This window comes from Polyergus mexicanus, unplaced genomic scaffold, assembly GCF_030449975.1.
Source record: "Polyergus mexicanus isolate NDT 795.1 unplaced genomic scaffold, iyPolMexi1.0 SCAF_12, whole genome shotgun sequence".
NCBI classification, from domain to species: Eukaryota; Metazoa; Arthropoda; class Insecta; order Hymenoptera; family Formicidae; genus Polyergus; species Polyergus mexicanus.
The window spans coordinates 8,498,756-8,515,252 of record NW_027223332.1 but is presented as its reverse complement, the minus strand read 5'-3'; the positions used below and the strand labels follow the sequence as shown (position 1 = coordinate 8,515,252).

Below are 16,497 nucleotides of genomic sequence, written 5' to 3'. Positions count from 1 at the left end.
TGTAAACGAGGATATGAAATTGTGTAGATATTAATATAAAATTATTGTATATTGTGAAACATTGTATAAATTTTGCGAAACAATGCTATGCAATGTTAATCTAATCTAGATCAAGATTTATTGGACATTTGTAGAACGTGACTGATTGTTATTTTTAAAGCACGATTTTAATGTGTCATCAAGATGTCAATGAAAAACACATTTATATAATTTCATATATTTTTATATTCCATGTAAATGAAACAACAATACACATGATCTTTTTAATTATATTCTTTGAATGTTTCTTCTCCTCCTTTTTTTTCCATATTTAAATCTTGATCAGATATATATATATATATATATATATATATATGCATAATTAAATGATTATATACAATTTAAAATAACACAGCTGAGAAACAGATCCACATTTTTGATATCGATAGAATATCGAATGTGTAAATGTTACATTAAGATTTAGACACTTTATCTATCAAAGCAATGTATTGTCAATGAAAATAGATTTTCCTTTCATATTCATCTCCTTGAAACGTCAATCTCCACGGACGATAAACAGATGGTACAGAGGATTGGAAGAAGAGAAGGGAGAAAGTCGTTTACATTCCTTCTAAACATTTATACGACTTATGCGTACTTTCCCTATGAATGCTCTATTTATTTCTGATTTTATTTATAATATAAGAATTCTTCAAATAGAGAAAAAAATTGGGATAAAATGATCGTTGTGAAATAATTTCTACGCGAAAAAAACAATCTTATCAAAAATTCATTTAATGAAATATAAATTTTATTATTGTACTTTATGGATATATATATATATATATATATATATATATATATAATATGTATACAATGTATATAATGTATGCTATCGCACGTGCAATTTTGAATTGTACGTGTAGGAGTTTAAATTATTTATCAATCGTTAACGTATTTATGAATCATTATATGTATGCGATGTTATCAATATAATGATATTATTATATCATCATTAAAAGATATCATTTTATAAAAATATTAAAATACCGATATATATATATATTGTATATTATATGTGATTGTGTGCGAGAATATTATTTTGTATCAGTTTTGCTAAATGTGCTTCAGTCTTTCTTTTTGTTATTTTTCTATTATTATCTCGAAAGATGATTAAGACATGTTAAGAAGCGTACATTACTAAGAAAATAGCAAACTCGATGACCTATGAAACTATAGTAGCACGTCATAAGCGATAAAAATTTTTTTTTTTTTACAGAATTTTTTAGAGAGCCTTTTTATAAATATGGCATATAAATATTCCGAATATTGTGTGCGAGAAGATTGCTTTGCATCAGTCTTGCTGAACGAAGCGCATGGTACATAGTTGTATAATTTAGCTCGTTACGTTATGGCTGTTGTCAAGAGTCTGTTGACGATAGCCCTATTCCTTGTAGCAAGTCAGAGCGTTCCTCTTCAAGATAACGAAGCGGTGAATAATACGGTAGTAGGGGAAAATATATATCGGCTACCAAAACAAGTTGTACCGATTCATTATGACATAATATTAATACCGCATATTGTGGAAGATAACTTCACCTCCGATGGCAAAGTGAGTATCGATATCGAGGTGCGCGAACCGACAAACACGATCGCGTTGCACATAGTACAACTGACGATAGACGAATTGCTGACGAGATTGACTCGCAATGGGGATGGCGATGTAAATGCTGCACAGAATTACATTCCAAAGGAGCATGAATATAACAGTGACACGCAAATTTTGACTATACGATTCGAGGAGCGATTGGATCCTGGAACTTACAAGCTATATCTGAAATTCACGGGTGTAATTGGATATACGCGTGGATTCTACAGAAGTTTCTATACTGATAATGAAGGTCACAGAGTGTAAGTAATTGTTAATAAGAGATTTATATGTAGAAATAAAGTTAATAGAGAAGAGAGATGTAACATATAAATATAATATATTATAATATAAATATATTATATTTATATAATATAAATATAAATATATTATAAAATGAATAAATGTGAATAAAATTAATAGGAGAGGATAATATATCATCTTCTTAACTGTCTCAATTGCCCTAATTATTGAATTAAGCGAATTACAATAAATTTACAGATGGTTGGCAGCAACGCATTTGCAATCGGTCTTCGCGCGACAGGCGTTTCCGTGCTGGGACGAGCCCGCCATAAAAGCGACCTTCAAATTTTCCATAAAACACTATCCTAATTATACGGCGTTATCTAACATGCCATCCGCACGATCGGAAGTCGATCCGGTCGACGGAAAATTGTGGACGTACTTCGAAACGACGCCCATCATGTCCACTAACCTGCTGGGATTCGTGATCGCCGATTACGATTACGTCTCCAATTTGGACGGTACCATGAAAATATGGGGTCCGAGGCATCTTCTACGTTACGCCGCGTATCCTCTCGATATCGCCGAGAAGGCAACGCGCGAGCTCGAAAGATTCACCAACAGCACTGTTCACGTGCCGAAAATGGATCACGTCGCCATTCCCCAATATTCGAGCCGTGCCACCGAAAACTGGGGCATGATCGCTTATGCGTGAGTACAAGCGTATCTCTTACACTCGTCAGAGATAATAATAATTAATGATCCCTTAAAAACAAAGGAGATAAGATCCTACTCTCGTATAATTATAATCAAATCGAAGAGATATCTCTTCATATATGATAATTAGAGCTGTAAAAGAACTGTTTTATTTTAATAGAAAAAAATAGCGAAAAAGAAGAAAAATTTAATTTCTGTCACTATTTTTTAATATGATATTAATAATTAATTAATTAATTAATATTTTTTGTCAATATAATAAAATCTAAAGTTTTTAATTTATCTTTTTTTTTTGTAATTAATTTTAATGAATTATTAAAAAAATTGGGACTTTTGCAGTAAATTACATCAAACACGACATGATTAAAATTTACAGTTATATGCATAACAAAAATTCTTATTACGCCATTAACTGAAAATTATGCGAATTATGTTGTGTTTGGTATCACTTTAACCATAAAAATCTAATTAATTCGTTAAAATTGTTAAAAAAAGAAGAAACAGGAAAATAAAAATCATTTTTTTACGCAGTTCTTCTTTCGATATCTACAAGTATATGAACATTGCAAAATGTCCTCTCAAAATTATATTTGTCGATTTACTATATCGCGATATAATGTTATATGTATATTATATATTATATAATTGTCTTTCTAATGTACAATATAAATATCCGAAAATTTTAAGGCAATATGTACTTCTCAAAGACGAGGGTTTACTCTCGAAATTTAAAAATACTATGACAATCACTCACGAATTGGCGCATCAATGGTTTGGAAATCTAGTTAGCCCGGCTTGGTGGAATTATCTTTGGTTGAGCGAGGGCATTTCGAATTACATGAAGTACTATATTACAGACAAGGTATAGGTAGATTGCACGATCAAAATATATTGTATTAATTTTTTAACGAGATTGTTCTTCTCAGTTTATCAAAGAATGGCGATTGATGGATTATTTTGTGGTGGAAGATGAACAATCACAATTGCTTATGGATTCTTTCCATTCTGAGCCGATCAACATAAACATTACTAATCATTTAGATGTCTATAACGCTTATTCTTACGGTAACACGTACGTAAAACGTAAGACATCTTTTAAATATATTTATTTAACTATATGCATATAATGGTATTGTTAAATATCTAGTTGACCAATTGGATAATTGTTATAAAATAATTATGATAATATTTTTTACAAACAAAAAATGATTTATTTACAATAAAAGATAGAAAAAAGATGCAAAATTTAATATATTAAGACTACTGAAAAATATTGAGTCAATTTTCATATAATAATTTACATTTATTTTCTTTAAAACATGCGGATTAAAAGCATAATAGTAAGTTTCAGAATTAATTAATACAAGTCAAAATAAACATTATATTTTTTATATTGCGTGATTGTTTATATTTATTTGTAAAGAATAATTATAAATTCTGTTTCTCATTTTTTAGCTGCCGTTCTATTGCGAATGATATCGCATGTCTTGAGGGAAGACGTATTTCGAGAAGGTTTGATAAAATATCTTCAAGCACAGTTAGTATAATTTTTTTGAAATGTTTTATTACTATTAACTTTTTAAATAACAGAAGATCTATATGTTAACAGATGTGAGAAAGTGTCAGCAATTTTACCGCATATGTTCGATTAACATCAAACTGATTTTGCATATTTAAACGTAGATATGCCTCTGATTGAAGAATTCAGGATATGTTAAACATGTGTTTTTTTTTTAAATTAATTTTAAAGCTAAAAAGAATTTAATTTATTAATTTAATGTATTAATTTTCTTAAGCTTTAAATGAAGAAATTAGACTGCAGTTACAAAAATAATCAGAGAATCTTTCAAATATCATTATCAATTATGCTTGCATATAGTGTACATTCTTGATTTTCAGTGAATATAGCAGTGCCACGCCAAATGATTTATGGAAAGCATTACAAGATGCTCTCGATGAGTCAGACGTACCGCGCAATGATTTTAAAGTAAAAGAAGTGATGGACACTTGGTTCAACCAGGAAGCGTATCCTATCGTGACAATAGATCGAGATTATGATACAGGTGAGATTAAGGCAACGCAACATAAGAGAATTAAACTCCCAAAATCCAATGATACTAAAAGAAACGACGCGTGGTGGATTCCATTGAATTACATGACGCAAAGTAATCCGAATTCTTCATCAACGCTGGCTACTCATTGGTTAAAACCTCAGAACGATAGTGTAACGATTGAAGGAGTGGATGTTAATGACTGGATTATTGTAAATAAGCAGTTAACAGGTAAACATCGTCGCGATATAAAATATACAGTTAAAGAATTTATTCAATATTTGTGCGATAGCAAATTCTGAAATATTGAAATTTAATTCACTACATGTACATTACATATTATGTACTTAGCCGTTCTCTTATTCTAAATAGGTTATTATCGCGTAAATTATGATGTAACCAATTGGAAAAGAATCGCCGCTTTCCTTAATTCCGACGATTATGACAAAATTCCAATTTTAAATCGTGCACAAATCATCGATGACGCTCACTATTTAATGTTGATCGAACAGCTTGATTTTATTACTTTTGCCGACGTTATACAGTATTTGTCACGCGAGATTGATCCTGCCCCATGGTATACAGTATTCCGAATCATTAAATCTGAAATATTTGATTATCTGTCGATGCCCCAAGGAGTTCCGATCTTTAAAGTAAGATACGTTTCACACAATTTATGACAATATTATTAAAACTGATTAATTATGTAAATTAAAACCTAATAGAAAGAAAAAATAAAAAAAAAAGATAGAAAAAAAGAATTAAAATATCGAGAAAAAATAAATATTAATATTTTCTAATTTTGTGATTGATTTTCACAAATAAAATATCCATTAATTAAAGCAATTATTAAAAAGAAAACTAATCTATCTCAAACTATAAGTTTACCGTATTTTTAATCTGCTTGATTATTATAAAATGTTTTTAAGCCATATTTCTTCAACTTGACGCATAAACTATTTGAAAGTATTGGTTTCGATGATCATCCTGATGACGATTTTATGACTATAAAAATTAGGTCAGACTTCAGTAACATTGCTTGTTTATATAACACACATCCGAAATGTCGAGAGAAAGCTACCGCTAAATTACTTGCATATGTGGAAGATCCAATTGCAAACAAGTGAGTTCTATTATTACTAACAATAAGATATATAAATACAACAAATAAACTTAACAAATTTGATTTCATCTCAAACATCATTAAATTAGATTAGATACTACAATAATACTGATTCTCTCTATAATACAAAAACAATTAGTTTATAAAATAAAATGTTAATTCTTGAATTATTACTTCTGTTTAATCAAAATAAGATAATTATTTATATCCGATATGATACATAACATCAAATGTTTGTTAAAAAGATTATATCAGATTAATAACTTTCATTGTCGACGCATCACATTTTACTACGAAATAAAAAATAAAACGAAATAACAGTCATATTTAATGCACGATTTTTTATGTATTTAATCAAAGAATTGTTTGAACAAATCTTAAATATTTTTATTTCAATTTCATATTAGAATTTCATCTGAAGAATTTATCTGCTTCGGCTTGATACCAGCTAATGAATCTATCTGGAATCAATTTCTGCAGAGAGGAAATGAAACATCAACGAGTCATCTTACGTTTCTTGGTTGCTCGGAAAATTTAGACATCATCGAAAAGCACTTAAACTTTGTAAAGGAAAGAAATAAATATTATTATCTCTTTAAAAATATGCTTGAGAATCTGCTAAATGTAGATAGGGCGATTGATTTCTTCATAAAACATTTCGAACAGATTGTCGCAGAGTAAGTAACTTTTGTTTTCGTGTAATCAATATTCTTTAAATGTATGCTTTGTCTTCTTCTTTTTGAGAAATATATGTTTTGCTGTGCTGCATGATATAATTGCACATATACAAAACAAAATATTTACATGTATATATATATATAAATTTATATAAAATATTTTCTGCTCAGAGATAGACATAACAAAAAATTACGTTTAATAATCATTTTAAAGCAATTTTTAATAATATATATTTTATAATAGTGAATATGACCAATATAGTTTGAACTATATTATTATGAGGAGTACTGGAGAAGATCACATTGAAAAGGTAAAATAATATTATAATATTGTTTTTTTATGTGATAGGTAATTGCAAAATTTGATATAATCTGTTACAGATAAAAGCTTTTGCTGAACAACGTGGACTCGACATAAGCAAGGATTTAGCCTATAGGACAAAAAAACTGACAGAAATGAACGCAAAGTTGTCGAAAGTTCGCAGCATTCTCGAAAACAGTCAATTCTTATAATGCACATTACATTAAATAATGATACATCGAATAAAATTGATGTTTAATAAATAAATGTGCCAATATGAAAATATTATAAAGTTACTGTATACATCGATACTCGTAAGTATTGTTGCTCTTTTCCGCGATTTTGATTGGTTATCTCGACACTGTGCTATGCATTACTTTATATCAATAAAAGCCTGTCATGGGTGAACAACGCTCATTTGACAGTTCAAATATTAAGTGCGTGTATAAATATATATGTATATTTATTTATTTAAAACTGAGGTAATTAAAATTCCTGTATACACATAAAGTATCCCGGCATGAATAATACTGAATAACAGCTCTTCATTAATCTCTCTCGATATATCTTTGTCAAGATATTTTTATTAATTATTTTAATGATACATTTTTTATTTATTCGTGCAAACGACGACGCATTCTCAACCATATCCCAGATTTACTTGTTAACGTAAGACTAGTCGGTTCAAACTGTAATGGAACAGCAGTCTTCTCACTTAGTTCCGCTTTATAATTCGCCACAAGAGTAACGAGACCTACTTTTGTTTGGACATAAGCAAACTTCATTCCTGTTTACAATGAAAATAAAAAGTTATATGAAAAGTATGCACTATTAATAACTTTATATAATATTATATACAGCGATGTATAACTTGATATAAAACGAATATATATTGAATATATATATATATATATATATATATATATATATATATACATATATATAACATATATTTATATAAATATTGCTTAATTATTAAATGTTTTATTTAATTTGTTTAAATATATTACCAATACAGATTCGTGGTCCATTGCCGAAAGGTAGGTATGTGTCATTATCATGAAGCTTCTTATTCTCATCAATAAATCGGTCCGGATCGAATATATTTGGATTTTTATAATAAAGCGGATCATGGTGGATTGCATAAATAGGTACGAGAACTTTTGTACCTTTTTCTAAAACAACATCCGAATCGGGAATTTTGTACGATTCTGCGCAGATTCTTTGTGTCGCACCAACGGGCGGATACTTTCTAAGTGTTTCTAATAGTGTTAAAAACATCTTTTTAAAATCGTCAATATCTCTTCCTTAATATACACAATTATTATATAATAATTTGTAACCTAAATATAAATTCATGTGTGCATATTTTACTTCTTCTTGTTTGTGTTTTTTATAATACACGAAACTTGCAATAGTAATAAAAAAACAACATGATTATTTTAAATAGAAGTAAATGAAAAATTGTTGACAAACAGCTCTTCTTTTACCTTTTCCAATAATTTTTATAAAAGGATTTATGGACATTGAAACTGAGAATTATCTTAGATTAGTAATCAATCGCTAATAACTGAATGATCATTGATCTTATTAATTGTTACTGAAGTAAGTGAATTTTGCCAGCATATTTACATTATGCTATTTAATCATCGGAATTTTTCGGATGGATACTTACCGCGAACGACGCAATCGAGATACTTCATTTCGGATATAATATCGTAAGAGAAACAGCCATGCTTTTCGTAGGCGGCTCGTATCTCGTCGTACAACTTTTCTTGAATCTTAGGATTAGCAGCCAACTCATACATAGTGAAGCTCATAGTCGTTGATGAGGTTTCAAAGCCAGCTAGAAAAAATATAAAAGACTGGGCTGCAATGACCATGTCATCGATGACTGAAACATATAAAATGATCGATTGCAAAATTAATAATTTGAAGAAATATATAAACAAATTATTTTTTATACACATGTATATATTTAAAAATTTAATTAATTTATATCTGGACTTATAAAAACTTCATTTTTTTTTCTAGCAATGTTATGTATACATAAGTAGATACAGTTAATTATATATATTATTCTAGATGTTAATAATAAATAACATAGGAAAACGCCCTAATATTATTAATATTATAAATAAATATTTAATTATATATAAACATAATGTAATCATATATAATTATATATAAAATTACTCTGAATGAAAGGGTCTTACAATTAGACAAAAAAATGAAATGTTTTTTTGATACCTATATCATTAGATTCAGATGTCTCGTTTTGTGCTAGCACATTTTCCATCTTTGTTTCCTTATATTTTAAATCTATTAAAGTTTGCATAATATCATTTCGTGTTATGTTGTTCATTTGCCTGTGTGTAATTATTTCTTTTACTATTTTCGTGAAGTAGGCGGTAACCTTTACAAGATAGAAATGAAATAAACATAAATTATATAAATTAAAACAGATCTTTCTTTCTTGATATTTACTTATAATAATATTAATAAATTGATACGTTACATCCCGAGGTGTTAAGCAGACCGATAACCATTTGAATATTCCGGGCATGTAATCGCGTATATATCTCTTCATTGCTATCTCTAATGATGGATCTACGATCTTTTTGCATATTTTCCGAAATTCGGAATCATCGTTTTGTATCGTGTTAATTTTGAGTCCGAAGAAACAGGTTGCAATGATCTCGCTGGTAAACTTGGCAGTAAGATTTCGAATTTCGACGGGCTCTTCATTGTTTGCATATTGGTCTACAAATTGCTAAACCAAATGAATTTATTAGTTTAGTGCAAAATTTATAACTTGACAAATACAGCATGAATATATTGTCTTATTGTTAGTATTCAGAGTTTGTTTGTAGGAACATATTGCATTAAAATAATTTATTTCAGAAATTTTTTGGAAAGTTTTTATTTTGTGCATTTGATGAGTTCCGAAGATGCTTTGTATTTTGTAAATTAATACCGGGGATGTACATTTTAAATTAATTTAAAATTACAAAATTTTTTTATTGACTGTTAATATATCTGGAATTAATTTGTGTCCGTGTAAAATTTTTTTACAATTAAAGCAAATGCTCGATCACTTTAAATAAATTATTTAGTTTCCATAATTAGAGAGAATAAGAAGAAGGAAAAACTTTTGATTCGAGATGAATGCTGTTTTTAATATGCCTAATATCGTTTGCTCTTGAATATGTTGTGCGTATTGTTTTAAATTATCTACTAAAAAAGGAAATAAAAACTTTTTAAAAATTTTTAACTTATAATTTGCTGTATTATTATACTCTTTGGCAAATATAATTTAGTTTTGTTCCAGACTTTGCTTTGAATAATAATATGGATTTACAGATTAAATTTTAAGTTTCTTTATTCTTTCTTTTAAAGATTTATTAATATAATATATTGAGAGACAAGTTCAAGTTTGAATTTATCACGCAACATATTCCTCTTTAAAAGATTATGTTTTTAATATAAATAATTTGTACGGATGCGTAATAATATGATGACACGTATAATCATTATCTTTCCACCTTATTTATTATATTTTTTTAAATTATTAATTATGTTTTCTAAGGAACTTCATTTTTCTAAAGAACTGATACTTAAAAACAAAGATATTTTGCTAAAAATATTTTGCGAATAGAATAAAATATATCAGAAATAGCATATGAGATACCTTAAACTTTTCTGACACTTCTTTGATCAATTCAAACACGTGTCGAGTTTTGCTCGTTGTAAAGGCCGATGTGAGCTTTGTGCGCAATTTTCGCCACCGCTGCCCATCGAGATTAATTAAATGTGCGCTAAGCGGATCAGCGTGTTCGTTTATCGCTATGCCACGACCTAGAAATAGAATTATGAATAAATAATGGCAATCACTAACAAGTGTAATTGTGTTTATTGGAATATATATATACAATCATCTCAACAGAAATCGCATTAAAATCTCATTATTCGTCGCTTAAAAATTTAAGGCTACTTGTATTTGATTGTAATTATAAGAATTGAAAAGAAGAAATTATATAAAGAAATACAGAGAGAATTAATCTCGAGAAATTAATTAGACTGCAATGACAAAAGTCCAAATGTAGCTAACAGAACAGTTTGAATAAAAATACTTTTATATTAAAAAAAGAGTTTAACAAGTCAATAAACTTAAGAGAAGAGAATTTTGTGTTTACTTACTCTGAAAGCAGGCAAAGTCTTTCACGAGGATACATTTAATTAGTTTTGGATCTCTCAACAGGAGGACCGGTGTTGCGAGCTCGTATATACCGACGAATGGATATCTTTCGTACTCTCTGTATATCATCTGAAGACTTTCAGCGACTGTAATCTTCAGCATCGATGCATTTCGGCTATTTCCGAAAAACGAAAATTTAAGACAAGGTACGTTTCTTCTTAACCAGTATGTATAAAGTCTCGTCCAGTAGTAATACAGTAGTAAGATGCATAAGGAAACCAGCAGCAATAACAAAATCATTTTTTACAGTAACGGATTAATACCGTAAAATATTCACCAAGTTTCTGAAATGTGTACAAATTATTAGATTAATTTTACAAGTAATAATTTATTAAAAAGAATTAAATATAAAATTAAAATTTTGTTTTATAAATGATATTGCGCATACATGTTATTATAGAACTATATATTTTGTCAAATATTGAATCAATCATGTACCATATACGTTTTATATCAGATTTGAAAATAGAAAAAATATGTTAAAAATACTTTCTAACTTATATTGAGAATAGTTAAACGTTGAAACTTTGTTTACAGTTTACACTTATTTTTCTACATACGATAAGTTTTGAATTATAAATATATTGCTTGCCCGTCTCTTAGAAATATTTCGAGATCCGAGAAGTGCGCGAACAACTGCAAGCTACATGCAGAGAAATGCAGTATTATATACTCTTGCATAACCAATATACGCAAGACTGGTTTTTGGATCAAGGACTTCTACAAAAGTAACTTTTTTAATCATATAAAGAGAAGATATTCCCCCCTTCTTTCTCTTTTTATTTACCATTGATATCTTTTATTTATATTGATATCTGCGCTGTGTATGTGAATAAATAGCATATAATCAGTCATTCTGATATTTATATATTTATTTAAGTAAATATATCGAAAATAATAAAATAAATTTCAATAAACTTTTCGTTTTTTTTTCAAAACAATACATTGACTTCTATTGAAATTAATATGAATAATTTTGATATATTGTGTATATATATATACATATATTTAAATATACAATATATGTAATGGATACATAAGTAGTACATATTTATAACATCAATTCAATAATATTAAGTCGATTATTTAATAGAAATTTATATCGCTTTCTCCCAAGTACGTAATGCGCTTAAATCGAAGCAGAATCGTTAAAGATGATATCGTAATTATGCAGGTAAGAGCATCGTCGCATTTTGTATAAGATATACAATATATGTATAATTAATGTAAGTAATTTTCATCTTATAAAATTATGAAATGATATATATTAATTTTGCACTTTAACACTGCTGGATAATTTTTTACATTCTTTTTACAAAAATTCAATAGCATGTATATTATATATATATATCTTTTTTTTTTCTTAAATTTATTTATTTGAAACTGAGTTAATTAAAATTTCCGTACACGCATAAATTTCTCCGGCGTGAACAATATTGAATTACAGCTTTTCTTTAATTGCAACATATCTTTGCCGAAATGTCTTAATTAATATTTTAATCGTATAGTTGTTTTCTATTTTTGTAAACGACGCCGGATTCTCAACCATATCCCAGATTTACTTCTCAATGTAAAAGTATTGGGTACAAACTGTAATGGAATAGCGGTCTTCTCACTCAGTTCCACTTTATAATTCGCCATAAGAGTAATGAGAAATACTTTTATTATAATGTAACCAAGCTTCATTCCTGTTTATCATGAAAATAGAAAGTTATAAAAAATACTGTTAATAAATGTTAATATACTGTTAATAACTTTATATAATATAGAGCAAGTATATTAAATTTTCCTACTCGTATTATAATGTTTTGAAAAATATGTAGAATCTTTAAATATGCATTATATATATATATAAAATATATATTTACATAAATGTTGCTCAATTATTCAATGTTTTGTTAATTTCTCAAAATATATTACCAATACAGATTCGTGGTCCATTACCAAAAGGTAGATATGTGTCATTATAAAGCTTCTTATTTTCAATAAATCGGTCCGGATCGAATGTATCTGGATTTTTATAATAAAGCGGATCATGATGAATTGCATAAATAGGCACGAGAACTTTTGTACCTTTTTCTAAAACGATATCCGAATCGGGAATTTTGTATGATTTTCCGCAGACTCTGTGTATCACACCAGTGGGCGGATACTTTCTAAGTGTTTCTAAAAGTGTAGCATCTTTTTTTAAAATCGTCAATGTCTTTTCATTAATATAAACACGATTCTTATTTAATGAGAAGAATTTATAACCGTGCTAAATATAAAACCATATCATTCTACTTCTTTTTATTTGTGTTTTATATATGTATAATACACAAAGATTGTAACAGTAATAAGGAATAATGTGTAGTTATTTTAAATAGAAGTAAATAAAAAAATTGTTGATAAATACAACTTTTACCTTATCTTTCAAATTTGATTTTTATAATAATTCGTAAACATTAAAACTAAGAATTATATTAGATTAGTGGTTAACAGCTAATAAAACTGGACGACCAATGATCTTAATAGCTGTTACTGAAATAATTGTATTTTGCGAATATATTTACATTATACTATTTAATTATTGGAATTTTTATTCGGACTTACCGCGAACGACGCAATCGAGATACTTCATTTCGGATATAATATCGTAAGAAAAACAACCGTGCTTCTCATAGACAGTTCGTATTTCGTCGTACAACTTTTCTTGAAGCTTAGAATTAGCAGCTAATTCATACATAGCGAAGCTTATAGTCCCCGATGGGGTATCGCCAGCCACAAGGAATATAAAAGCCTGGGCTGTGATAAGCCTGTCATCGATGACTGAAACAATAATCAATGTAAAATAATCAATTTTTTTATACGATTGCAAATTATTAATGTTTAGAAATATATAAATAAATTATTTTCTATATATATATATAAATATTTAAAAAAACTTAATTAATGTATATTTGTACTTACAAGAGCTTCACTTTTTTTCTAATAATGTCATAAGTAATTGTCATTATAGTTAGTTATATATAATTCTAGATATTAATAATAAATAATATCGGAAAACGCGCAAGTTATAATATTATTAATATTATAAATAAATATTTAATTATATATAAATTATATATAAATATAATTTAATTACATATAATTATTATAAAACTACATAGATTAAAAGTGTCTTAAATAAAAAGTGACATCTCTTTCTGATACCTATATCATTAGATTCGGATGCCTTGTTTTGCGCTAGCGTATCTTCTATCTTTGTTTTCTCATATTTCAAGTCTATCAAAATTTGCATAATATCATTTCGTGTTATGTTGTTCATTTGCCTGTGTGTAATTATTTCTTTTACTATTCCCGTAAAGTAGGCGGTAACCTTTATAAGAAAGATAGGCAATATAAATATAAATTATAAATTCAACAGATTTTTTTTCTTGCTATTACTTGTAATAATATTAATAAATTGATACGTTACATCCTGAGATGCTAAGCTAATGGATAACCATTTGAATATTTTGGGCATGTAATCACGTATATATCTCTTTATCGCTATCTTGAACGACGGATCCATAATCTTTTTACACATTTTTTGAAATTCGGAATCATCATTTTGTATCGTGTTAGTTTTAAGCCCGAAGTAACAGCTTGCCATGATCTCGCTGGCAAACTTGGCAGCAAGATTGCGGAATTCGACAGGATCTTCATTGTCTGCATATTGGTCTACAAATTGCTAAACCAGACAGTTATTATTATGTATTAGTTTAGTGCAAGATCTATAAATTGACAAATAGTGCACGAATATATTGTCTAAGTATTCAGAGTTTGTTTGTAGAAACAATGCAAGAATAATTTATTTCGGGAATTTTCTAAAGCAATTTTATTTTGTGCATTTAATGAGTTTTGAACAAGCTTTGTATTTTGCAAATTTTATATCATGGATATAATTTTTAAATTAGCTTATAATTACAAAATTTTTATGTAAAGTTATTTGGAATTAATTTATATTTTAGTAAAATTTTACAATTAAAGAATATGTGTGCGCTTGACTTCTTCGGATAATTTATTTAGTTTCTTATTTGGATAAAACAAGAAAAAAAAATCTTTTGGTTTAAAATAGATATTGTTTCTAGATGTCTGATAATGTTTTCTTTTGACTATGTTGTGCATATTGTTTTTAATCATCTACTAAAGAAGCAAAATAAATTTTGTTTTGATATTTTTAATTGATAATTTACATTGTTATATTCTTTATTAAATATGGGTTAATTTTGTTGCAGAATTTGCTTTGAATAATAAAATATAGATTTTAAAATAAAATTTTAAGTCTCTTTTTTTTCTTTTAAAGATTCAAATAAAGTACTATCATATATTGGCAATATAATACAATATATTGATGAAACACAAGTTCAAGTTTGAATTTATAACGTAACATATTCTTCTTTAAAAGATTAAATTTTGAATAGGAATAATATAACGGATGTGTAATAATACGATGATATGTTAATCGTTATTTTTTATCTTATTCGTTATGTATTTATTTATTTTTTTTTGTTATTATTATATTTTACATTTTTCTAAGGAACTTTGATACTTGTATACAGATATTTTGACAATAGAAAATAATGTATAAGAAATAGAATATGAGATACCTTAAACTGTTCTGACACTTCTGTGATCAATTCGAATACGTGCCGAGTTTTGCTGATTGTAAAGGCCGATGTGAGACTCGTGCGCAATATTCGCCATCGTGGTCCGTCAAGATTAATTAAATGTGCGCTAAGCGGATCAGTGTGTTCGTTTATCAATATGCCACGATCTAAGTAGGAATATGAATAAATAATGGCAATCGCTAACAAGTGTATTTATGTTTTTAGACACAAAAAACATATATATACATATAACAATATATACACTTACAGTTACAAAAACCGCATTAAAATTTCATTATCCATCGCTTAAAAAATTAAAGTTTTGCTTGCATTTGATCGTAATTATAAGCAGCAGAGAAAACAAATAAATAAAAATGGAGAGAGTTAAGAAAGAAATTATTTCGGGAAACTAATTAGTGCAATGACAAAAGTCTAGATATAGCTAACAAAACAACTTAGATAAAAATACTTTTACATTAAAAAGAAGTTGAAAAGTGAAAAAGATTAAGAGAAGAGAGAATTTTATGATTGTGATAAAGAGAGTGACTTACCCTGAAAGCAGGCAAAGTCTTTCACGAGGATGCATTTAATTAGTTTTGGATCCCTCAATAGAAAGACCGGAGTTGCGAGTTCGTATATACCGACGAACGGATATCCTTCGTATTTTCTGTATATCGTCTGAAGACTTTCACCGATTGTAATCTTCAGTATTGATGCATTTCGATTATTCCCGAAGAATGAAAATTTAGGACAAGGAACGTTTCTCCTTAACCAATAGGTATGAAGTCTTGTCCAATAATAATACATTAATAAGATGCATGATAAGATAAGCAGTAATAATGGAACCATTTCTGACACATATACAATAA

The 16,497-nt window shown here is 27.8% G+C and overlaps 2 protein-coding genes across 3 annotated transcripts; one reads left to right on the top strand and one right to left on the bottom strand.

The window, feature by feature from the left end:
• Window positions 1-1,323: 1,323 nt before the first annotated feature.
• On the top strand, window positions 1,324-8,097 carry LOC138938326 (aminopeptidase N-like). 2 transcript variants are annotated; one of them, XR_011447681.1, is made up of 12 exons: window positions 1,324-1,890; window positions 2,129-2,581; window positions 3,275-3,449; window positions 3,514-3,670; window positions 4,043-4,124; window positions 4,487-4,869; window positions 5,011-5,291; window positions 5,568-5,761; window positions 6,169-6,438; window positions 6,683-6,749; window positions 6,820-7,053; window positions 7,758-8,097. XR_011447681.1 is itself a non-coding variant. In XM_070305234.1 (11 exons), the coding sequence occupies exons 1-11, from the start codon at window positions 1,391-1,393 to the stop codon at window positions 6,949-6,951; spliced, it is 2,694 nt and encodes an 897-aa protein (XP_070161335.1). In that variant the 5' UTR covers window positions 1,324-1,390; the 3' UTR covers window positions 6,952-7,565. The 2 variants fall into 2 exon arrangements, 1 of the variants encoding a protein (XP_070161335.1); XM_070305234.1 differs by lacking the exon at window positions 7,758-8,097 and having other exon boundaries at window positions 6,820-7,565.
• LOC138938397 (cytochrome P450 6B7-like) lies at window positions 7,303-16,477 on the bottom strand. Its single transcript, XM_070305311.1, has 14 exons — window positions 16,180-16,477; window positions 15,629-15,795; window positions 14,455-14,709; window positions 14,190-14,355; window positions 13,590-13,805; window positions 12,918-13,163; window positions 12,523-12,685; window positions 10,940-11,112; window positions 10,431-10,597; window positions 9,258-9,512; window positions 8,990-9,155; window positions 8,415-8,633; window positions 7,750-8,001; window positions 7,303-7,526 (listed from the first exon to the last, which is right to left on the bottom strand). Exons 1-14 carry the CDS (start codon window positions 16,475-16,477, stop codon window positions 7,354-7,356), a joined length of 2,916 nt encoding a protein of 971 aa, XP_070161412.1. The 3' UTR covers window positions 7,303-7,353.
• Window positions 16,478-16,497: the final 20 nt, after the last annotated feature.